The 25,554-nt window shown below is 40.0% G+C and overlaps 1 protein-coding gene across 1 annotated transcript in view; it reads right to left on the reverse strand.

The window, feature by feature from the left end:
* SLC24A4 (solute carrier family 24 member 4) overlaps positions 1–25,554 on the reverse strand; it is a 285,532-nt gene that overhangs the window by 53,970 nt on the left and 206,008 nt on the right. The window contains exons 8-11 of the mRNA XM_069086048.1: positions 25,160–25,185; positions 21,773–21,826; positions 20,475–20,617; positions 13,288–13,457 (exon numbers count right to left, since the gene is read on the reverse strand). Of these exons, the coding sequence (XP_068942149.1) occupies positions 13,288–13,457; positions 20,475–20,617; positions 21,773–21,826; positions 25,160–25,185 (393 nt within the window). The remainder of the gene's footprint in view (positions 1–13,287; positions 13,458–20,474; positions 20,618–21,772; positions 21,827–25,159; positions 25,186–25,554) is intronic.

Raw genomic sequence — 25,554 nt, forward strand, 5'->3', positions numbered from 1 at the left:
TAAAAAGGGCAATATCTCCCAGTTCATCCAGGATCTTTTCTAGTTATCCTGATCTATATCTTGCCACTAGACCAAGATGACTCTGGAGGAGAAAGTGAGGCTAGTGACTTTGCACAGCTCTCCCTCACTTAAATTCAATTCACTTGCATGTCATGGCATCACCTTCCTGGTTGTCATGGTCCTCTTTGAGGACGAAGGACAAACAGTAACAATCTGAGGCAAGTAGTCACCCATTGTGTACTACTTAGGCTCAACTGAGGATAAATTTTTTCATTAGATTGCCAAAGGCTGGGAGTAGTCTAGAAGTAAATGACATAATAAAAGTCATATTCCCCAGCCCCTCATTAGAATAAGCCCACTTCTCATTATAATATTCATTTTCTCATTACCTGTTAACCAATCTGAGTTGACTCCTACCCTCAGGAACACTCACTCTTCCAAGGGCATATAAACATTGAGTGGGTTCCGCATTTGAGCATACCACTGACCCCTTTGATTAATTATATGTTAGCATGACTAATAAAATGATTAATTACCCAGAAACTATGTCTTTCAAACTTTTTATATGTTATACCTCTCTACCATTCTCTTTAACCCATTTACAAAACACCACTATCATTGTCTTTGGACTTGACCCCCCTCTACTGTGTTTAAAGAGGCATGTAGATTGTATTTCTCATTCTCCCAGTATCTCTTTTACTCCATTCCCTAATCTCAGCTTCTCTGTCCTTAATCCTTCAACCTTACAACTTCTATCACTGGTATTTTCAAACTGCTCCCTTTAACCTTCTTGCACTCTAAATCCTGGATTGGAACTTGGGAGCAATGTCATTACAGTTCATGTCCCTTGGAAGCCAGGTGACCTTTACAATTTGACCCCAAATTTCCCTGAGATTACAGAAGATCAAGAGAAACTTTAAGAAGTTATAGAATATTATAAATTGTCACCACTTAGCTTGGGCCAATATTAATCAATGAGATGTTAAGCTCAGGGAAACCATGTTGCATTTTTTGTAGCCTACCACTGACCTCCAAATCAGGAACCCTTTGACAGGTAAGAAGGATTAGCCAAAGATCCCCTTGCCACATTATCCATAAAAACTGAACTAAGACAAAATATCTATAAACAAAATAAGGGTGAATACTAAGAAGATTATCTAGAAAGGCTTAAACAAACAGGTAAGTATTGATTAGAAATGGGTGATCCTGTCTGGCAGACATCCTATTCAGAAGTGGCATCTTCTATTTAAGTACTAAATCTGAGGAGAGAAGAGAGACTCTGGGATGCTTTAATAGAAGGAGATAAGAACCTAACTAAAATACTGATAGAAGCAATTTATTCCCAACACAATAGTGTGAGCAAATTAGGGAAGTCAAGCTTATGGCCCTGAAGAGCTCCAGGCTCAAAGACAAGCTTGAAATAATAATCATGATCAATAATGATGGAGGGAACAGGAACAGACCCTGGGGCAGAATCAGCTCAGTCTATCAGAATAGTGTAATTCTCTCATTTTAATTCTATAATTATAGCAATCAGGATTATTACTGCAAGTAGGAAAAATCCAGGAAGTCAGAATGTTCTGGCCTTCCCTTAAGTGTAAAGGCATATAAATTTCCATCATTTGTCCAAACATCAAAGGGCACACAAAGTAGAGAAATTCTATGTATGTGATAAATGTAGTAAAGAATGTAAACATTAAATAAGTTTCTATTCGAATCATAAAATTCACCAAGGAGAAAAAATGTGATCAGTGTCCTTAAAGGTTTCAAACAGGCTTATCTCACTAGTCACCGGAGGAAATACAAGAGAGGAAACCCCGTTAATGTAGTTGGTGGACCAAAGGCTTCATTCAGCACTTAGCATGGCACCTGGAACATCATAGGTGCTTAATAAATATTGATTGATTGATTCATTGATTCAGAGAATAGCCAGGAACATTCACAAGAATCTATTCAGGAGAAGACCCAGTATGTGTGCTGAGCATGTGAGAAGATTCAGCCTATACTCACATTTTTATAGATATTAGAAAGAACTTAGCTTTTCCTGACTCTATTCCACCCAACTACCAACTTCTAGGCCCAAAAGATCATATTCTAGACCAATGGTTTTCAAACTTTTTGGTCTTAAGACTCTTAAAAATTATTGAGGACACTAAAGAGCTTTCATTTATGTGGTGATATTTTTGCCATTAGAAATTAAAACAGATAAGTTACAAAAATATTAATTCACTTAAAATACCAAAAATAAATCTATTATGTGTTAAAATGACATATTTTAAAAATGAAAATAGCCACATTTTCCAAAACAAAAAAAAAACTGAGAAGAGTGGTTTTTGTTTTACATATTTCTGCAAATCTTTTAAAACTCTGGCTTAATAAAAGACAGCTGGATTCTCCTATCCACTTCTGTGTTCAATGTTTTGTGCTATGTTGTTTCAGTTTAAGTATATAAAGAAAATCTGACCTCACACAGTAGTTAAAAAAAAAAGGGAGGAGTATTTTAATAGGCAAAGAATGTCTTAGTAGTATTATGAAAATAATTTTGATCTTACAGACCCCCCTGAAAGATTCTTAGGGACCATCCTTTGAGAAATGCTGCTTGTAGATGATTGTGATATCAACACTTGAACAGTCCTTATAACTAATCTGTTTCTTATATTACAATGTTCCAAATCTGGGAAAATTATCTTCTGTCGTTTGTCACTGGAACTTCTCACTCCAGCTTGCAAGCCTCTGAATTCTCTGCAGATATCCCCCGAAGCCATGAATGGTAAGGAGGACAACTTATTCCTTATTCAGTTTCTGTCCCTATCACAATTTCTATTGGTCTTGCATCCAATATATAGGCCTTCTTACTTAGCCCTTGTATTCCTGCCAATTTATTGAGAAGTGATTTGATTTGTAAGTTGGGATTTGTGATCCTGTGGATTTATCTGGATGTTCTGGAATTGTAGGAAATAAATTTTGACACTTGTAGCAGAAAGAGACATTAATGCCAACCATTCCTCATTGTTACAGGAATTGTAGGCCACAATTATCACCTTACCTTTGAGTCACTCTTTGCAAATTAGGTTTGGTCCTCTCCTTAACCACTAACTGATTTGCATTACATTGAGTTCAAGCAGAAGGTGTTCAATTAGTTTCTCCAACAGGCAAATATTTTCCCTACCTTCCCTCTCAAGAAACCATTAAAAAGATATCTACTGGTTTTTCTAAGGCCCACAAACCATGATTACTTCCATCCTGCCCACTTGTCCATAGTTCCTAACCGGGACATTATGTTTCCCTGCACCTGCTTAGAATGCCATGTATTTCATGGTGGAAGATCATTGCACTGCCTTCTTTTCCATTCTCCTACACATTGAGAGTCATTTCCTATTTGCATTTGCCTACCAGTCACTTGAATATATTTGAACAAAGCTTCCCTAACACTATCCCAAGTCCCTAACTCTGTTTTCCTAAATCCTCAAAAATAACCTTGATTCCACTACGTTTCCTGGTGGTGCTACCCTTTTCTGAAATATTGGTGACTTTTAGCATTTCCAAACCTGAAAGTATGTAAAAAAGAATACAATGAACTTCCTTTCTGTGCTGGCTGTTACAGGTGAGGAGGTCTCTGGGAGGAAGTTTCAGCTATCACGTATACACAATATCTGTTGTTCAGTTGTTTCAGTCTAACTTTTTGTGACCCCATCTGGGGTTTTCTATTTCCTTCTTTATCTCATTTTTACAGATGACGAAAGTGAGGAAAGAAGGGCTAAGTGTCTTGCCCAGGGTCACATAGCTAGTAAGTGTCTGAGGCCAGATTGGAACTCAGGAAGATGAGTCTTTCTGACTTCAGTCCCAGCACTCTGTCCGCTGCCTCACCTAGCTGCCCATACACTATTCAGGCCATGATATTTCAAGGTGGGAAAGCACATTTCCACTGACAGAGTTCATGCTTTTCTTAAAATATCTTGCCCCACTAATCTGAAACAGATGTGAGGAATTTGGGGCACAGCTGGTTATTGTACTATGGCTTTTAGGTAAAAATCCTATAGGAACTAATTTATGACAACACTTCTTCACTTTCATCCTGGTCCAGGGAAAGTGTGGTCACATTGATCACTTTGAAAAAAAGTCCTATCCTCATCTCCTGTCCTTCTTCCAAATTATATTATACAATAGGACATAAACTAATATAATAATATGATACAATATATACTATCTTAAATACATGTATGTACTGTTATATATGCCATCTTTTTTAAACTATCATATATGCTACCATATATACTATGTTTAACTTATGTATGTATACTTGTTATATGTACTATATATCATGTATAAGATAGTCCATATATTTTATATGGGTATGTATATGCACACATATATGTATATGCACTCACACACACATACACACCCCTCCACTTTGTACTGCCATCAAAAGGATGGTGTATTCCGGACTGCTTAGGTCTGTCTTGGACCCTGTGGCAGCCAGCTTGCCAACTTGTCTTTGATACATCAACACTTCTGCCCCACTGTTGCATAATGTGGCTAACCTGCTATTAGGAAGCCTCAAGAGACACTGTCTTTCATATAATCATAGCTCTCCTTCTAAAAGGCTACCCAGCATACTTAAACCTCTAGGGTCACTGAGTATGAGAACTTTCTACTATGGGCTGCTACTGCCACCCTGATCTGCTGTCCCTTCCTCAGTGCTGAATCCTCTGATCATTACTCTATTTCTGTTACTGCACAGCTGTTTATTCTTAAACTTGCTGTAGAGTAGGGGTTCTTTACCTGTTGACCACCAACCCTGAAGGGGCTTAGACTTCTAGCAGTCTTGGATGGGAAAAAAAATGAACATTTTTATTTTCACTAACACCTAACTGAAATTCAGCATTTCCTTTAATTGTGAATGTAAGCAACAAACTGCAGTAGAATTAGCCTTCATCAGACTGCCAATTGGGTCCAGGCCACAATGCATGTTTGTCTTTTGTTTGTTTTTGCTTTTTGGAGGGAGGAAGGCAGGGCAATTGGGGTTAAGTGACTTGCCCAAGGTCACATGGCTAGCTTTGTGTTAAGTGTCTGAGGCCGAATTTGAACTCAGGTCCTCCTGACTCCAGGGCTGGTGCCCTATTCACTGCACCACCTAGCCACCCTACAACGCATATTAAGACCCTTTGACCTAAGGGATGTTCAGCCCTCACTGACTTCATCCTCTTTGTAGAAAGCTCTTGCCTTGGGGACCTAAGGACATTTTAGGTTACAGAATGTCCCGTCTGCACTCAAACTATATTGGAAGCATTTTCATTCCCTTACTGTCCACTTTGCCCAGATTGCTGAACTTGTTGCACTCACTAGCATCAGCATTGTGATCAAAGAACAGATTATATCTATTTATACTGGTCCTTTGGTCTTGTATATGATTTTGGTTAAATTTGGAAACAGAAGGTTCCTTGCTGCATCTGGTACTCAGAGCAGTAATGCTTTCTAATAGCTTTTGTGCATCATTAGATGAAATTTTATCATTCCCTGCCATAGCAGTTGTAAAATGCAGGAGCCCTATGATGATGTTTCTAGAGGAAATGACCAAAGGAATTGTTCTGCCAGGCATAGGACTCTATCTGGCCTGCAGTTTCTGAATTTTCTTCTCATTTGTCCATCAAGAGACCAGTCACCTCTGGTTAGTATTTCAGAACTTGCCCATCTCAAGACCAACCACCAAATATGGGAAAGGGTATCTGGTTATTGCAGATGTTCATTGCACAAAGAATCTCTCTGATATTCCTTGCATGGTCTTCTGGTAGTATCTGGAGAACTACCTCCACTGCTTACTCATCTGAGCTACTCTATAGATAAAATGAGCAAAGAGGATGCTGTTGCATAAAAAAAACTGGCTTGCCCTCAATTTTTCTTCTCTGCACAGTGGAACTGCAGCTTTTGTTCTGTGAAGTTTGGATTCAGACAAAGGACCCCACTTGAGGACCTAGACAGCCACAGGTGGTTTCCAGTTAGCAGGTTCCCCGCTCCTGGATTGACTAGAGGGTAAAGACTATACCCCTGCTGCCTGCCTATGTGCCACCACTGGAGCTCTATGTCAACTCACCAATCAATTTCATTCTATTATCTAAGTGTTGTTCATATGAAATACATTCTCGCTGTTTTTGATATACACTCTGGGTGTGTTGGAAGCCTGTCCTTGCACCTGACTCATAGCATAATAAACAATAATTTATCATTATAAATGCACATACATATGCATCATATGCATAGCATAATAAATGCTCATCGACTGATTGATTGGCTTGTGCTCATGCAGACTTTATCACTCCCCTTCCCTATAGACACATATTTTTCAGGTCAAATATTTAAAGATATATGCAGGGGCAGCCAGGTAGCACAGCGAGTAAGAGCACTGGCTCCAGTGTCGAGATGACCTGGAGATCGAATCTGGGCTCAGCCACTTAGCACCCACCCAGAAACACCTGGCCAGGTAACCTTGAGCAAGTTACTTAACCCCAATTGCTTAGGGGTGGCCAAATGGCTCAGCGAGTAAGAGCACCAGCCCCAGTGTCGGGATGACCTGGGGATCGAATCTGGGATCAGATACTTAGCACCCACCCAGAAATAACTGGCCGTGTAACCTTGAGCAAGTTACTTAACCCCGATTGCTTTAAAAAAAATAAATAAAGACATATACAAGGCGCTTAACAAGTAACAACAGTTGCCCTGAAGCTACTACCTACAATTCAGTTGAACTGTAGAATGCAAAAATTCTGATATAAAATTACATTTAATCAAAATTTGCTCAAAATGAGAGAGAAACCCCTAAGGCCATTTTGAGCAATCACCTGTTTCCCTACAACTTCCACCCATTCATTCTCCAGATCTAATTCACATAATGAAAGCATAGATCTACCAAATACTAAAAATAATTATCCCAGGGACCTTGCCAGTGAAACGCCATCAGAAGGAGACAAAGCTGACTTAGGGCCTGAGCTGCTGGGTGCAGGACAAACTTCCTTAAAAGGTTAAAGTCTGAGGCACATTGTGTCTAACAAATAGTCAATTTCCAGATACTTCCTACACATTGCCTCCTGGTGCCATGCTGACCTTCCTGGCTTGAAATCTCTGCTTCTGTGCCAAATTTTCCATGTTGTTTCAACCTTTTGGGTTTCATCACTCCATAGAAGCCCAGGTTCTCCACTTGGGCAGGTAGGCCTTTGATTTATACTTACTTGCATCCCAATTTAAAAACCACTCCTTTTTCCCCAGGTGAGAATTCCTGGTTTTTATTCCAGCCTGGATAAGTGCATTAAATTACAGGCCTGTGTTGTTCTCTCTACATAAGGAAGGATAGGGATGATCTTGTGCTGAGATTTATGGGTACAGTATGTCCCTCCTAATAATGTCCTGACTGAGGTATGAAATTGTTAATAAGCTACAGTCAAACTTCTCCAATGGTTCTTTTGGAATCAATGCCCATTCAGTGATGTTGTTGCCTGTATTATTCCTGTTTGGTCTCTTAGAACTTAATAATTTTCAGTAGGTCATTAAGGTTGCTCTGCCCTTCCTTATAGGCCTTCCAGGTATACTTTAGCTCAACCAGTGGTCATTTTATTTCTCTACCCAGAAAGGGATTCTAACAAAATGTCCTAATTCAGTCACTTAGTCATAGTATGAGATTAATAAATGTTTATTAAACTGATATAGTAGTCTCTACAGAGGGTGAGTTGGGTCAAATGTTACTTGCCCAGTGATGAGTTTTTCTATTTCTGATATATTAGTGGATGGTGTTTGTATGCAAATCTTATGTTTCCACAATGGCTAGGGCTGAGAAATACTTATAAGAGGGGGTTCTCTTTGAACACATCTCCCAGAGTATTACGTGGGACCCCATCAGTGTGGTGATTATTACCCAGTACACATTCTGCTTGGATTGGTGCACTTTAAACATGCAATTTGAAAGGCTAGGGAATCAGAGGCTCATAAAAAGTCAAGCTATGCAAGAAGGACAAGAAAAATGGCATTTTCCTCTATACCTTTCAAGGTATGTTGGTATGTCATAGGTATGTCAAGATATGTTGGTGTATCCTAGTTTGAGACACTGACAATGTCTGGAGTTCCCAAACTGCCGCTGATATGTCAGGATAGATCATTCTCAATTTCTACGACTCTCTTTAGTTGCCTTGCAGAGAAACCAGCATTCCTAAGATTGCTACAAAATGGTACCTTTAATAGCAAATTACTATATCCCTCTTTTAATGGGTTGGGAAGCCCAAGGGGTTACCTGGGAACTGAAACTATGCCTCCTGGGAAACATGCTGGGAGAGGCCCTATATCTGAGTGGGTGTTAGCAGGATTTAATACCTTTTCCAATTCCTTGCTATTACATTGCCCATCTCTTTTTTATTAAATGCCTTTTGCTTTGAATTAATTTGTAGTCTGGCTTCTTGTTGTATAAAGAGACGTATCAGTTGGGACTCAGAGCTGTGAATTTGAATAGATAAGTATTCCAACAGTATTATGAACCTAGTAATAGCTGAGAGGGAGCCCTGGGATACACTAATAAACTAGGAAGGTAAAAAAGGAATACTTTGTACTTTCTATATAGTCCCTCACCACTACTTCTAATTCCTTTCTGTCTCTCTCTTTCTCTCTCTTATTTCTATAAAAAAATAATCAACATCTTAACTTTCTCACCATTAGAGTGATGAGGTAGATTGGGCTGTCTTTGAAAGCGCTTAGCACATTGCCTTGTACATAGCAGGCATTTAAGAAATGTTTATTGATTGGTAGTGAGTTCCCCAACACAAGAGTACTTTAATAACAGGCTGGCTGATAGCCTGTTGAGGATGATGGAGAAAGGGTTACTGAAATCACATTTAAAAAGAAAAGAGGACCATAAAATGCCACTTCAGCAATCACACCCCAAGATTCTGGGATAAAATTCCAGTCATATAGAAATGTTAGCATTAGAGGAGATTCAGATATGGATTGAACTAGATCAGAGTAGGGAACCTGAGGCCTCGAGGCCACATGCTGCCCTCTATGTCCTCAAGCATGGCCCTTTGACTGAATGTGAAGTTTGGATTCAGTCAAAGTGTCAAACTTGCTGACCTGGAGGGCCACATATGGCCTTGAGGCCACAGGTTCCTCAATCCTGGACTAGTTGAACGCTGAGGTTCCTTCTAATGTGGAGATTCTATGACTGTCTGTAACTGTTATTACATCATGGCCATTATACAAGAGTTAATATTTATTCCAGCATGGGACTATATCCCAGTCAATGATTCATCACCAAGACACCATCACAGAACTTTGGAATTGATGAAAACAAAAATCCTCATCTCTTAAAGATGCATCTGTGGTGTTAAAGAGTATTAGATTTTGAATCAGAAAACCTAGTTTCAGTACTGGCTGTGAAACTTAGAAAACGTGCAACCTTGGGCAAGTCATTCACTCTCTGAGCCTCAGTTTCCTAATCTGTAAAAAGGGAGCAATAATACACAATCTTACCTCTCAGGGTTTTTGTGAGGATTAAATAATGTATGCAAAGCACCCTGTAAAATGTTATGTAAATGTAAGCTTTTATTATGATAACATCCCACTTTTTAAGAAGGAAGGCTATTTGCCCATAAAAATATTTTTATTTCACTTTTGGATATTTGGGAAGTCTTAACCCTAAATCTTCTTTAGGAGTATCAATAGCAATGGAGCTACAATTTATTTCTTTTTCTAAAAGGGGCCTAGAATTCCTATCATGTGAGCACTACTCAATGAAGACACATGACCAATTTAATTTACAAAATGGACAAACCAGGTTGGGGAGGAAAGTGAATTTGCATTACAAAAGGATTAGGGGGATTTGCCAAAGGGTTCCCCTTTAAGTGACCCAGGGACTCTGGTTCAAAGAAATGTACAGATCCAGGATAGAGAAACCCAGTAAGTAGCATGTAGGAATGATGGAATGCTTGTGCTTGGGCCCCAGTTGAGACCACCAGTGCCTCTGCCCCAGGCAACTGGTCTACCCCAGACTACTTACCACTCCTTAATCCCACCCAGATTCTTTTCACTGTCCTTTCTATATATAAGCATCAGTCTCATCCTTATTAGTATGCAAGTAAGGAACCTTGCCCATTTCTATTGGCAGGCCCCTTTTTATCACTTGACTGGATGGTTTGAGTCTGTGAATTCATGCCAGGCTGATACCACCCTGTACCCTGACATTTCAGGGTTCCCAGAAACCCTAAACTGAGTCAGAAACACAGGATGCTGCTAGATTTAGAGCTGGAAAAGACAGGGATTCTTCTGGGGTACCCTCCAAGGGGTGCATGCAGAGATTTCAGAAGCTCCATGGAGTTGGAAGAGGGAAAACATTACAACTTTAATTTTACTAATTTTTAACTGAAATAGAGCATTTCCTTCAACTATGAATGTAGGCAACAAACATTATTCTGAGGATTCCATAGACTTTACCAGACTCTCAGAGAGGTCCCATGACACACCGATCTCATCCAACCATTTTATTTCATAGATGAGTAAACTGAGGCCCAAAGAAATTAATTATCATGCCCAATGTCACACAAGGTAGTAAGTAGCAGACTCTGGATTTTAACCTAGATTATCTAACTTGTTCTCATTATACTGCACCAGGTTGTCCTTCCTATGATCTTCCTTAAAGTACATGAGGAGATGAAGAGGTAGGGGAAGAAGAAGAAATGAGTAGGAAGCTGGTAGCAAAGATGGGTTTTGAAATAAGGCCCTTTGACTCCAAATCCAAGGTTGTTTCTACTATACAATCTTGCTTCCCTGGGTAGAAGTGTCAAACTCAGGCATGTAGGCCTTTAAGCCATGTGCAAAAAGCTCCACAGTGTAGACATATTAAAATGGGCTTAGGACATGGTTAATAAAATAAATGAAAATACAATACAGATTTGTAATTTTTGAAGGCAATATGACCCACAGGAATCTTTTTGTATGGTTTTGTTGCTGTTCAGTGCAGTCTGACTCTTTATGACTTGGTAGACTGTCTATGGGGCTTTCTTGACAAAGATATGAGTTTGCATGGTATAATAGGGGGTGGCTTGGTTGGATAGAATGCTGGGCTTGGAGTCAGAAAGACTCATCTTCCTGACTTCAAATCTAGCCTCATTTACTAGCTGTGTGACCCTGGGCAAGTCACTTCACCCTGTTTGCTTCAGTTTTCTCTTCTTTAAAATGAACTGGAAGGAAATGGCAAACCACTCCAGCATCTTTGCCAAGAAAACTCCAAATGGGATCATGAAGAGTCAGATATGACTGAAAAAAAAAACAGAATAGACAACAACAGTTTAGTGGCCTTTGTTTCCATTTGAGTTTGATGTGTGGGCTAGAGCTTTTGAGCTGGAAGGGGTCTTAGAACAGTGTTAGAAATGGAAGTGACTTAGAACACTAGAATATTAGAACACAGATTGTAAGAGATAGGGACAATGGCAGATCAATGAGAAACGAAGAAAGACCAACTCTGATACTGTGATGGGACAGACTGAAGCTGGGATTTCATGGGTATAGGGAATTCCCATAGGGTAAACTCCCTCCACCAACGCAAATCAACATCTCTGCAATTTATAGTCCTAGAAAGCTGCTATGGGCAGTGAGAGGCTGAAGTGACTGCTCTAGGGTCTCCAAGCCAGTATTCATCAGGGACAAGAACCTAATTCTTTCTGACTAGGAGGCTGGTTCTCTATCCACTTATATCAAACTGATATTAAAATGTAAATAAATGGGACAATGGGATTTGACCTACAGGTTTGGTTTTTTTTTCCCCAGAGCATGTCTTTATAAAACACAAAGTGCTGTACATGTCTATTTGCCCTCTAGTGTGAGTTCTAGTACCACAGCATGGTTGGGTGATAAATCAACTGGAATTCCTGGAGCCCTTTATCTAGGCTCAGGCCTAGATCTTGTGCTACATACCACATTTATAAGAGAGATTTGACCATGGCTACTGCTGTTACATATCAGTACTTGGGATAGGCATAACCAAGCCAATACTAACAAAGAAAACAACAACTATTTCCATAAGGATAGCAATTTACAAATCACTGTCATACACATTATCCCACTTGATCTTCACAACAACTCTATATGTAAAGAAGAACTATAATTATTCTCATTTTTCAGATTAGGAACCTAGGGGCTCTGAGAAGTGAATTGGTCAAATTTACATAGCTATTTAGTGATGGCAGATCTTGTGTCTTCAGGTCCAATGAACTTTTTTACTATGCTGTGCTGTCTCTCATTCTCTCATCATCATCATCATCAATCATCATCATAATCTCTAGCACCAGAATAGCATTTTAAGTTTTACCAAGTATTTAACATTTGATCCTCATGACAACCCTTGGAGGTAGATGCTGTTAATAGAGGACAGAATGCTGGATTTGAAGTCAGAAGACTTGAGTTCAAATCCTACCTTGACACATACTAGCTGAGTGACCCTGGGTAAGTCACCTAACTTCTGTCTTCCTCAGTTTCCTTATCTGTAAAATGAGGATGATAACAACAGCAATTATCTCTCAGGGTTGTTGTGAGGATTAAATGAGGTAACATATGTAGAACACTTTACGAACATTAAGGTGTTATATAAATGAGAATTGTTATTATTAGGATAGAAAACAAACTCCTTAGCCTGACATCTATGGCCTATCATAATTTCTGCTCTCCCTTATCTTTCCACTTTATCTGACCATATTCTTTATTATCTACTTTAAATAATAGCCAAACAACTATCAGACCTTTCTCTGACCTGGTCTTTTCTTCTTTTCCATGGATGGATTTATTCAGGTCATCCCCAACCTCTCCTCTGCCCCTTCCCCTCCCCCACCCCAAGTATTACCCTTTTGCCTCTATTAACTGAAATCCTCTTCTTTCAAAATTCAACGCAAGAGCCCTCTCATCCTTCCTTCCAATCCCCAACTAAAAGAGATCATTCCCTCTTCATTTTTTCCTAGAGCACTCAGTCTGAGTCCCTCCCTGATTCTTATTACTGTCTGCCTTGTTCTATACTTGTGTCTATTTCTTATTCTTGCTATTAGACTGTAAGGAAAACTGCTTCACTGCTTTTTGGAGACAATCGGGGTTAAGTCAATTACCCAGGGTCACATAGCTAGTGTCTGAGATTGGATTTGAACTTAGATCCTTCTGACTCCCACAGCAGGTGCTCTAGTCACAACTTCATTGCTTTTTAACTGTGAATCCCTAGTATACTTGCATACATAAGTCACTGAATAAATGCACATTCAGCTGAACTGAACTTACCTCATTGATTATGATCCTGCTTGCCATCCGTAGCCTGGTCCTGGGCCCAAATTTATTAGTGATCATTATGCGTAATCCAGCCTCAGGGAAACTGAACTGGGGGGGACTGGAGTTCATGATTTCATCCACCATCACCACTGGACTTTTGCCATATTGCGGCTTCTCCTTCACTATTGATCACAATGTCAACAGTTAGTCTTGGGATTTCTTGAAGGAACATTTATGTGCTAGATTCATCCTCCACTCCCAACCATTACATTTACGTACATACATATACATATTACTCTTTGAACTCTCCTCATTGACTATGTGTGATATTTACGGTGAGTGGTGTCCATGCTGTCCCACAGATCCCAATGTGAGGGTGGATTCCTGCTCTCAGCTGACATTCCCCAAGGGCCTCACATCTGAATTCTAGCAAAACATTAGAGATTCTAGCATGATGTTTTCACAAAAACTCCCCAGAGGGTAATATTTCTTCTAAAATGACTTAACAAGACCAGCACTCATATTCCTTGTTTAAGAGTATGTCAAAATCCATATGCGTGGGGTGCAATGTGATGATAAAATTGTTAAGGCTTGTCTGGTGTGACCTGATAGCCTGGGCTCTTCTTGGAAGGTGCTTATCAGATGTTTCTTTCCATATTCTACACACCCTTCACCTTTTCGATCAATATCCTTCCACCCTTCTAACCTAATTCAAATGTTGTCTAAATGAGCATGCAACCTGATACCTAATTTAAGGGTCCCGAGGATAGCTGACCACCATTACTAGAGTGCATTGGGTCTTCCTCTTTTCCATTATTATAGACCAGCATATGTTTTTCATTTTTCACCTTGCATACGTTTTGATCTTATATCAATTTGTATTAATGGATAGAGAATTTTTATTCTTTTCTTGCCTCTCCTTTTATAAGGAAAATTAGATTCTACATTCCAAAGGTTCCTTGGAATGAAAATTTGAAGAAACAGGTTGGAGTATTCCAACTGCTGCATGTTCTGGATGACCACTTTGGCTTTTTCTTTTAGATGGTAACTACAGGTCCTCAGGCAGAAGCATGGGCAGCACATTTCATTATATTGTTCACCCAAGAAATTTCTTTCTTTCTTTCTTCCTTTTTCTTCCTTCCTTCCTTCCTTCCTTCCTTCCTTCCTTCCTTCCTTCCTTCCTTCCTTCCTTCCTTCCTTCCTGACAACTATTGACTATTCAATCATAAAAGATTTCACATTTATTTATCAAACTAAAGAAAAATAAATGTAATTACCTGTAACTATTTTTAAACAGTTAAATAACTATTAAATAATAGCCATTATAAAAATAAATAAATGTAACTATTATAAAAATTAACAATTGAATTTTACTAAAGAAATACAAAAAAATGAAATGAAAAATTCTAATTTTTTTTGAGACATTAGGTTGTGCCAAGGCATGCCCGGAATACTTGGACACACAATCCATGGCCCTAGGTAGAAGAGTACTTCTTTTGGAGCTCATAGAAAATAGCCACAGGTCAAAGAAGTCAGAGCTGGTGCTTAAAGATTGTCTAGTCTAGTCTCCTCAATTTTTATAAATGAACAAGCTAAAGCCCCCAAAGATTGGAATTGATTAGCCCAAGGTCACACAGTAAGTTAGTGGCAGTGCCAACCTTTCCTTTAATACTGGTACTCTATGGTAACAATGAAGGACACTCAACCTTGAAGGCCTAATAGAATACAGTAGCTCCTGAACATGATCAATATTGATATCTCATTATATTTCCCTATACTCATATTTTATCTCCTTAAGATAAAAAACTCTTGAGAGTAGAGACCATGTCTTACTTATTTATCTCCCCAGAAGCTAGCATATTGTTCTACAACGTAGAAGGTGCTTAATAAGTGCTTGTGAATGAATGAACAGATGAACGAATGAATTGTATATGTGGAGAATTTTAAAATTTGGTCCCCAAATCCCAGAATGGTTCTCAATGTTGACCAATCCCTTATGTACTAACTAGAACACAAGCAGACTCCGTTTCCCTAAAACAACACACATCAGTCCTATGTTAGTTATTAGCTCCCAATGTTTTCTGCACAGAGAACAAATTCACCCACTTCAACCACTCTAAACAGCAAATCCATGCAAGTGTAGCCACACACACTAAACACTACACACACAAGTGAGCACACAGCAAGGCTCAGCAGACAGGAGGCATGTGGTGTTAGAAAAAATGAAGCTGGAGATACCATGCATTGAATTGAAATGAAAACTGACCTCAAAGCAAAGGAAACATTCCGATGGGTTGGGGGTTATAGGTGTGTGTGTGTTTGTTTTAAATGTTGTGTTATTGCTTGGATGCGAGCAGATTACTTACAATTAAGAAGAGGAGGAGGAGAGTTTAGGAGACAAAAGCAAACAGTGACCGCCAGAAATGATTAGTGTGCAGTGGGAGCCAAGGCTCTGGTCTGGAAAAAATAACATTCATTCCCCACGACCCATGACAGAAGGGGGCATTCTCGTCATCTGGCTCCAATGCAGCTGGGATGATTGAGGCATCTTTGCTTATTTGCCAAAGGGATGCTAGAGTAGGTATCTTAAAGGAGGACATTAGTAACCCAGGCCCTCTTGCAGAGGAGTCAGCTCCAGCCTACAGCTTTCTCCTTCATGCACATGCTTTGGCTGAATACTGATTTTCCCTGTTCCTTCTTCAGCATGAGAGCCCCCACCATACCCTTTTCACTTCTGCACCCGTGAGCTGCAAGGTATTTTGCAGACTTTACACCAGAGCCTCCATTTCCTCTCGAGGGAGACAGAACTATGACAAGCGACCTCTAGTATCTGACTAAATGAAGCTTTGGTCAGTTAGTCATATTCCTCTGGCCCCATGGAGAAACAACAGGAAGTCTTTGGGTTCCAATAAAGAGTGGTCTCCTTGAAGGGACTGGTTGGTCAACCTTGGTTGGGTTGCCAGCTGCTCTGAGCAGGATGAGTCATGGGAATGTCTGAAGAGGTGATAAAGAAAATCTCTCCCTTTCCATAGTACCCTCTTCCCCCCAGGATGTTTTTGGTGGTGGGGATTCTAGATAGTGCTGAATACTGAGTTGCATTAGAAAAAGGATGTTAAATTACAGTTATCTTTCAAGTAAAAGCCAAGAGAAGGTACATCCAAAAGTCAAAGTTACATTTTGGTTCAGAAAAAAGAAATGAGAGTATTGCCCAGACCTTCACTGAAAAACATTACAACAAAGAGGGATGCATGAAAGGCTGACAGTTTTTTTGGGGGGGGGGCGGTGAGAACAAACTATAAAACATCGGGTCAGGGTGGGGTTGGTGCATATTTGGTTGAAAGACATCTGGTGGTCATATTGAACATAGTAAGGTTAAATTTCAGTCCACAAAGTTAGTGATATTGCTTAAAAAAGCAAGCACACTTTTGGGATCCATAAGTAAGCAGGAACAAGAATGAACCTTCAGGCTTCAGAATGGGAAACTGTTTGTGAGAGAATAATATCCCATTCTGAGTGTCAACAGGGGCTTGAGACAAATCTCAGGATGCCCAGTTAGTCCTCAAACCCCCTGTTACATAAGCGCCACAGTGGAAATTGATAGAGAAAATCTGTAAAAGAAACAGCAGGGAATAACCAAAATGATCAAAGTTTTAGAAAATAGTCCCAAAGAGCAAAAGGGAAAGGAAATTAGTTTATTTGGCTTTGGCAAACAGAATCCTAATCAACATTCTGTAACAATATTTAAATAAGTAGAGGGATCTTGAATCAATAGAGGAAAATGGTTTTCCTGTTCCTATTGAAGACAGAGGTCTACACTATAAGATAGGAATTTTGATTATCTACTTGGGATGTTATCTTATTAGAACTTGAAAGACACTGCTATATATTACCACTGGAGGCTGTGCGATCTCCTCTATATCATTTTAAGAAAAGGAGAAATGAGTTCACCTAATGACAAAGAGCACACTTCAGACACCCCTTCCTATCTAAAGTCTTTATGGCAAAAAAGGAGGTGGAGTGGGGGTACAGTGGGGAAGAATAGAGTGGAATCCTGTTTCTTGCTCAATCTAAAATATAGAGTAACAGGGACCTATGAAATAATTTCTTTGATTTAAGCTACTTGAGGATAGGGTCGATTATATTTTTGTTTTTGTATTACCAGCACCTAATATCTTATTGTTCAATCATTTTGGTCATGTCTGACTCTTTGTGACCCCATTTGGGGTTTTCTTGGCAAAGATGCTGGAGTGGTTCACCATTTCCTTCCAGTTTGTTTTAAAGAAGAGAAAACTGAAGCAAAGAGGGTCAAGCCGAGGATCACACAGTTAGCAAGTGTCTGAGGCCAGATTTGAACTTAGTTTTTCCTGACTCCAGTCCTGGCACTCTAATCTCTGCTCCACCTAGCTGTCTCTTGTAGATTTTAAGGAGAATTAAAATACATGTGAGTTATGACGATCATCTTTCTGGGGAAACATTTACACAAACAGCTCACTAGAATGCATCTTTGCTTGCTCACCAGTAAGCTACTCCTGGGAATCTGGAGACACAGGACATCTCCTAACCAGGCTTTGCCTTAGGAGGGAGTAATAACACTTAGGTCTTTGCAGAGAGTCCAAGAGGGTCAATGCCATCAAAACAAGGGCACCAAAGCATTATACTTGACCTGCTAGAATATTAAACAGCATTAGCCAGGGGACAAATCATTTTCCTTCCCTTATGAAGAAGTTGTCTTGGAAACAGAATTTCTCCCAGGATGGAAAGTTTTATATTTTATGAAAATCTAGTAATGGGAGCTTTTATGGTTTGGCAGTGGGTACCCATGAAAGTGACAAACACATGCCCACACGAAAGCTTTATTGTTGCATGTGAGCTTCCTTTCCTCGGGACCTGGCCAACTGTTATTTTTCACTCGTGCCCTTTAGAGAAGGTTTTGCTGTAACCTTGTTATACAGCCCCAGGCATCCTGGATGTAATTTTCCTATTTGAAGGAGTTCCTTTAATAAATGATAATAGTATCAGATATTTGTTAAATTACTTCCCTAGGTTAAATAACTGGTCAGTGGTATAGCCAAGTTTCAATCTGAGGTACCTCAGTGGTGCCACTGCACCATAGACAGAGTATAGGGCCTGGAATCAGGAAGACCTGAGTTCAAATTTGACCACAGACACTTACTAGCTGTGTGACCCTGGGCAAGTCACTTCACCCTGTTTGCCTCAGTTTCCTCATCTGTAAAATGAGCTGGAGGAGGAAATGGCAAATCACTCTGGTATCTTTGCCATGAAGACCCCAGATAGGATCATGAAGAGTTATGGATGACTGAACAACAACCACAAACCGAAATCTTTTCAGTCTAAGTCCAGAACGGGAATAAAATCCAACTGCTTAAAATAAAAGGCCAGGATGGGGGTAGGTGAGGAACTCTCTATTTTATTTAATCCTAACTCACATTTATATAATACCTTAAGGTCTTCAAAGCCCTTTCCTCACAACCACCCCATAAGGTGGTTTGTACATTTGCATGGTGCTTCAAGGTTTACAAAGCCTCCCAAGCCCTGTGAGATAAACACAGCAGTTATTATTCCCATTTTATGAATGAGAAAACTGAGGTCCCACAGAGGTAAGGTGGCTGGCCATGGTAACACAGGGAGTGAGTGTAAGATTCAAACCCAGGTCTCTTCAAGCCTAGTTAGTGTTCCTTCCACTATGGCAGGCTGCCCCACACTACCAGGAACAGAAGGGTCTAAGGATACAGTATCCCTGGTGCTCAAAGTAGGCACTTTATGCATACTTATGGACTTGAACTCAAAGGTGAATTTGAAACTTTTAAAAAAATTCCATGTCAAATCATTCTTTCCTAAAAGCTCTCCTCTGTGTCTTCATGGAGGTGGCCCTGGTTTCTCAAAGGGAAACCTGCTGCAGCGTTTCTTGGCGTGCTGAAAACGTTTCCTGTTTGTGATGGATTGTGCTGTCTGCCATGTGAGGGCCAGCCCAGGCAAGCGTGGAGACAGGTTCAGGAGCACAAGGCTGGCTGCTGGGGGAATGAACTGCTTTTGGTTCCAAGTGACCCATGAATACCTTTATAAAGATAGGAAGAAGGGCTGTGATCTGTGTGGGCACAGTGACTTCTCACACAGACAAAAGATCAGTGCCTAGTACACAGTTAAGGGCTCAATAAATGATTGATTGAAAGCAGGGAATCCTTCAAGTGTTGCGACAGGTGTCCACTAACCTTTGGTGGGCCTGTCCTAGAGCAGAAGCTGCTTGGCAAACTGCATGAATTGCTAGAAAGGATGCTGAAGTATTTCTAAATGACACCCAATGATCCAGAATCCTCTGGAGAGACAGACAGATGAGGGGCCCCAAAGAAAACAATTCCCCCTCCCTCTCTAAACAAGAAGACCAAGACTTAAGAAAGAGGTATAATATCCAAGGGCCCCAATTGAACAAGTCAGTGGCTGCCCAAGGAGTAAGGGCGGCATTGTTCTTCAAAGACCTAAGGTTTAAACTCACAAATCTTCCTCTCAACTTTAATGCTTATACCTATTCCCAGACCTAAAAGCCCATAGGGCCAAGTTTTGCATATCATTCCTTGCCTAAAAATTCTACCTCAAATTCAAAGTCAGATATACCTTTTTAAATTCCCTGCATCCAAATGTCTCTTTACAGGACCACAGGATTTGGAATTGCAAGAGACCTTGCAGATAATTTAGCCCTCATTTTAGGAGCAAACTAAAGTGCACAGAGTGGGCCTGAAGTGACTTTTACCCAAGGTCACACAATGTCAAGTCTAGGATTTAAACCTAGGTCCTTTAATTCCAAATCCAATGTTCTTTGCACTGTACCAAGCTGTTTTTTTCTTTCAAAGGTCTCCTAATTTACTTTTTCATCACTGAGTGAAATGTGATGATACAATGTGTCAAATGCCAAGCAGGCTTAGATCTTTCTGTAGAAGCTTGGAAAGATTTTCAAAGACTTGACTGATAGTCTTCTTTTCTAAACCCTGATCCCTAGTTGTGCCTTTACTGCCTCCTCACTGAAAAAAAAAGCCCCCAAACTCAGGTAACATCCCAGTCTTTCTCATTTATTTTGACTGTTAACAGGCTAAGGGTCATCCTGATACAATGACAATTTAGGGGGATTGTGTGTGTGAGATGTTGTGTTTCAGTATTTCCTCCAACTCCTGTCTGCTCAGCCTTACCTTCCCATAGCAATGGCACGGAAGGATCATCATAGCTAATGTCATAGTAACCATTACCGTCTTCCAGCTCACTGCTCACTGTGTTTCCATTAGCAATGTTTTTTTGTTTGACTGTGAAAAAGGCTTGCATCTTCACATTGTACCTAAAAAAGGCAAAGAGATGGGTAAGTACTGTATGACTGACGGCAAGAAATAACCTTCTACCCTCTAGCCTCCACTGGGCTGCATATCACTCATGATGACCATGTGACGTGGAAAGATGTGCAGAATGTTTTTGTGGCAAGGACAGGTGGAGGTTAACAAGTTCAGAAGAGGTTTTCAAAACCACAGACTTACTCAGTTTTAGAGCCAGAAGGATCCTTATTTGATATCTGGTCCCAACCCCTCACTTTATTAGATGAGGGGAGGTGATTTGCCTTAGGTTACACAGGTAAAAAGTAGCAAGATTTGTGATTAAACCTCAGGCCCTCTGACTCCAAATTCAGTTCTCTTTCCCTGTATGCCATAAGAGCATTCCTCAAACCTGCATCAGCCATGAGCTACCCTCTCTTTTCTTATTTGCAAGGTAAGGCCCCAAGACTGGCTTCCCAGTTTAAATGTCCTCTGTGCAGAGATCATTTGGGAGTGTTTACTTCATAATGCCCACATTTATCTATTACCTTTTTTCATAAACCAGTGTGGGAGTGACTTATGCCCTCACAAAAGCCATCAGAGAGGATTTTATTCCAGGGGGAGCACAAGTGGGCAAGATAAAACAATAACATGCCTCTGCATCTCTGATGAGCTGTCATTCCAAGAGTTCTACTTGGTGATGGTGGGAAGAGAGGTCAGATCTGCTTTAGACAAAAAAGCCCAGGACTGGTAAGGGCATTCTTTGCCCTTGAGACATGTAAGGTCCTGGGGCTGGGACTGCCCAGGGTCAGCCCATCTTGAGGAATAGGGTAGAAAAAGATGGAAATCACTCAATTTGGGGAATAAAAACTTTTTGAATCAATTTATGACGGAGGCAAGAAAGAGGAGAAGAAGTAGAGAATTATTTTGGCTAATAATCCTCATTCAGTACCATTTCCCAATGACTGTACATTCAACAGTATTTCCCTTGGACCATTTGCAAATATTGTTCCCTTCCTCTCCCAAAACCTCCTCCCACCCCATCAATTTCTCTGTGTTTTGCCTTTGTCCCCTCAAGTGACAGAAATGTCTGACAGGGCTGATTCTGAGCCACCTAGAAGGCTACGGGGTGAGATGAACTCACAAAACTGTGAATAACAAAGAACAGAAAAAGATACAGAACTTACTTCATGATAAGTATATAAAATGCATACATAATGATGAGCACCAGACCTTCCCACCTCAAAGAAAGAAACAAGAAAGTAATTAATCATGTTGTCCAAGTGTTCTTATATTGTAAAGTTAAAGCCAGACATAAATAAATCTGACAGTTACAATCCAGCAACAAGCATTTATTAAGCGCCTACTGTATGCAAGGCACTATGCTAATCACTGGGCATACAAAGAAAAAAAGGAAAAGATCCCCCACCTTCAAGGATCTAACATACTATCAAGTGAGACAACATGTGCACATATATGTATATACCAAGAGACACAAGGTGTTTTTGGCTGAGGGGGACACCAGGAGGTTGAGAAACTTGAAAGTCCTCACATAGAATGTGGTGCTTGAGTCTATGGTAGGTATCTAGTGCTATTATAATTCAATTAAACAGATTGCTGTTGTGCAGTCTGACTCGGTGACCCCATGGACCTCTGTTCATGAGGTTTTCTTGGCAACAATACTAGGGTAGTTTGTCATTACCTTTTCCAGTGGATTAAGTGACTGGCCCAAGATCACACTGCTAGGATGGTTCTGAGGCTGAATCTCAACTCAGATCTTCCTGACTCCAAGTGCCAGCTGATTATTGCTATTCAATTAAATGATGACTATGTACAAGGCTAGAAGCAGCATAGTATCAAGTGGATAGAGAGCTGGCCTCAGAGCCAGAAAAACCTGGGTTCAAGTCCTGCCTCAGATCCATACTAAACAATTCATAATATGCTGTCGTTAACTTGGTGACAAGCATCTCTGAACAGTCTATCGGGTCCTCTGAGGTCAGACATATAGGGTCATACTTAATGATGCTGGGCAAGTCATTAATCTCTCAGTGCTCTATATACCACTCTAAGACCCTAAATTTCAGAAAAGATGAAGACCTGTGTTGGCAGGGATAGTTAGGTCATCTGAAGGGTCCTTGTGCCAGTGAAATCACAGGCTCAGTTCCTGTCCCTACTGTGCCAGACTCACATGCCTCCTCATGGTGTGGAGGTGACCCTGGAATCCTGAGGTACAAATTTGAATGGGTCTGGATCTGTGCTCAAAGGACCAGATAGATAATGATCAGAGATGCTAACCTTAGCATATAATGAATTGTTCAGGCATAGTAATTCTCTAACCCTATCTATGGTGGGGGTGGAGGAAGGTATGTCCCTATGGATGAAATCAATCTTGTATCCTTGAAATATTAAAATAATATTTTAAAGTTATAAAGTTTACAAGGCATTTCCCTCCTAATAATTGTGAGGTAAATAGCATAGGGTATTATTATCTCCATTTTGGAGAGGAGGAAACTGAGGCCTAGAAGAATGTTTAACTCACAGTTCAAATTGCAGAACTGGGGACTCAAGCCCATATAGTCTGACTTTTAAGTCCTACACTTTTCCCATTATGCTAAACTGCTACTCAATAAGGAATCTAAGTTAATGCAGTGTTGAGGATGGCGGTATTACTTCCTGGCATTTAGCCAATCAGCTACATTATCTGTTGTTAATACCTTAGAACCCCAAGAGTATTTCTGGGATGTGAGCCCAGACTGTTCACACTCTATGACTTACTAGAGACTCTAGTCATCCAAATAGGGTTAATCATCCTTATCTCAGAGATAACACCCACTAGGAGTAGGGGTAGGAGAAGGGAAAAGGAGACTTGAGGGTTTGTCTCTCTCCTCTACTTTAGAAAAGATACTGGCTTCAGAGTTTCTTTAAACTCCAGGCTACCAGAAACTCCACAAAGCTGTCCAAGCTGGCTGGAATTAGGATGTAGTATGAGGGAAAGGAGGATCTAGCACTGTCTTCTACCTAAGGTAGATCCAAGAGTTGGCTCAGGAGTCAGGTTAGATTCCCTACCAATTTCCCTCTTTTCCTAATCCAACCCTGAAAAGGGACATTGATTATCTTAAGATTCTGGGTTGTGAATCAGATCTACCAATAGTCCTGTTGGAGGGGCTCATGCTAAATGACAAGCTGGGGCCCAAATTCCCAGAAATGATAGTGATGATTAGTTGATATAAAATGGAAATGCACTAGTTTCCATAATGTGGCTTCCAAGAAATACCCTTTCTTATACAGGTCAAACCTATGATTATGTTTTATTATAGTAGACCACTGAAAAGGTAAAAATCCTTCCTTTGCTAATACAGAATGCAGGACATTAGAGCTGGAAGGGCATAGAGGTCATATACCAATAATTTCAAAGGTTTGAAACTGAGGTTCCATGAGAAGTGGCTTCCTCATGGTCATACTGCTGATCAGTGATAGACCAGAAACTCAAACTGTGACCTGCCAGAACTCGCATTTATCTCTCATAATCCTCAAGAACCCTGGGCCACCTCCTTCCCATGGTGAGGCATGTAAGCCCAGCACATGGTCGGGACAGGCAATGGGCTTATGATTTCACTAGCATGGGGAATGTTCATATGAGTGAACTCCTTCTGCCAACACAGGTCTACACCTTTTCTTCAACTTAGAGTCTTAGAGGTAAAATGGTATCATGGAAAGGGTGCTGGATTTAGACAGAAGACCTGGTTTTGATTTCTAGTTCTATTATCTGCTTTTTTTTTTTGCAATCTTGGGAAAATCATTTAATATCTCTGGGCTTAATTTTCCTCGTCCATAAAACAAGAATAATAAAATTTGCCCTACTTACAGAGTTGGGAGGAAAATTCTTTGCAAACCTTCATATGTTAATATAAGGCAGCTAGGTGGCACAGTGGATAGAATATGGGACCTGGAGTCAAGAAGACCCGAGTTCAAATCAAGCCTCAGACACTTGCTGGCTGTGTAATCCTGGGCAAGTCACTTAACCTTTTTATTGCCCCAGCTTCCTCATCTGTAAAATAGGGATGATAATCATACCTATTTCCTAGAAATATAATTAATATAAAATGAAATAGTATTTGTCAAGTGCTATATAAATGCCAACTATTATTATTTATTATCATTGTAAGATAGAATCATCTTGACTGCCTGGTCAATGCCCTTTCCATTATACCACACTGCTCTAGATGATGGGGAGCTGGGTTTTCTTAGCCAATTGGCCTAATTCCTTTTCTTCCTAAAATTTTATCATGTAGAATATGCAGATTCTGAATTGCCTTCTAAGAATATTTCTTAAACACTTGAATAGTGTCCTGAATAGTACTGGGCCTCATTAAAAAAAAGGATCCAGTATTAAAGAATATTATTTCTATTTGAAAAAAAGAACAAAGTCATAATTGTTTAACATAGTACAGCTTTTATTTTCAGAAAGACTTTGCTAAATTTATATTGTTTATCAAAAAGCAGAGATTTACTGAGCTAATAAAGGATCCTAGACACTAGCCAAGGAGGAACACAGAAACAGACTAAAAACTTACCATACAATTTCCTCATCATAGATGAACTGGAAGGCAAAGAAACAGATGAAAAAAAAATCCACTCGTTACTCACCATAAAATAAAAGACGATGTAGATTATACAGGTGTGTGGGGAATCATAGACTTGTAGGATGGTGGATTTGGAAAGGAGCTTAGAGCACAGAATGTAAGGATAGAAGATGTCAGCACTGGAAGGAAACTTGGCAATAATGTGCTCCCATCCTCTCATTTGAGAGGTAGAGCTCATGGCTGAACTCAGAGATTATCTCATCCAATTCCTTCCATTTTCCAGATGGGAAAATGGAGGCTTAGGAAGGACCAGGTTCAAAGCCACATAGTAAGTGATGGAATATAGAATGTTAGAGTTATAAGAAACCTTAGGGATCATACAGCCT

This window comes from Petaurus breviceps, unplaced genomic scaffold (genome assembly GCF_028583685.1).
Source record: "Petaurus breviceps papuanus isolate PSGF00001 unplaced genomic scaffold, PetGlider_PUasm1.0 177, whole genome shotgun sequence".
In the NCBI taxonomy this organism is placed as follows: domain Eukaryota; kingdom Metazoa; phylum Chordata; class Mammalia; order Diprotodontia; family Petauridae; genus Petaurus; species Petaurus breviceps.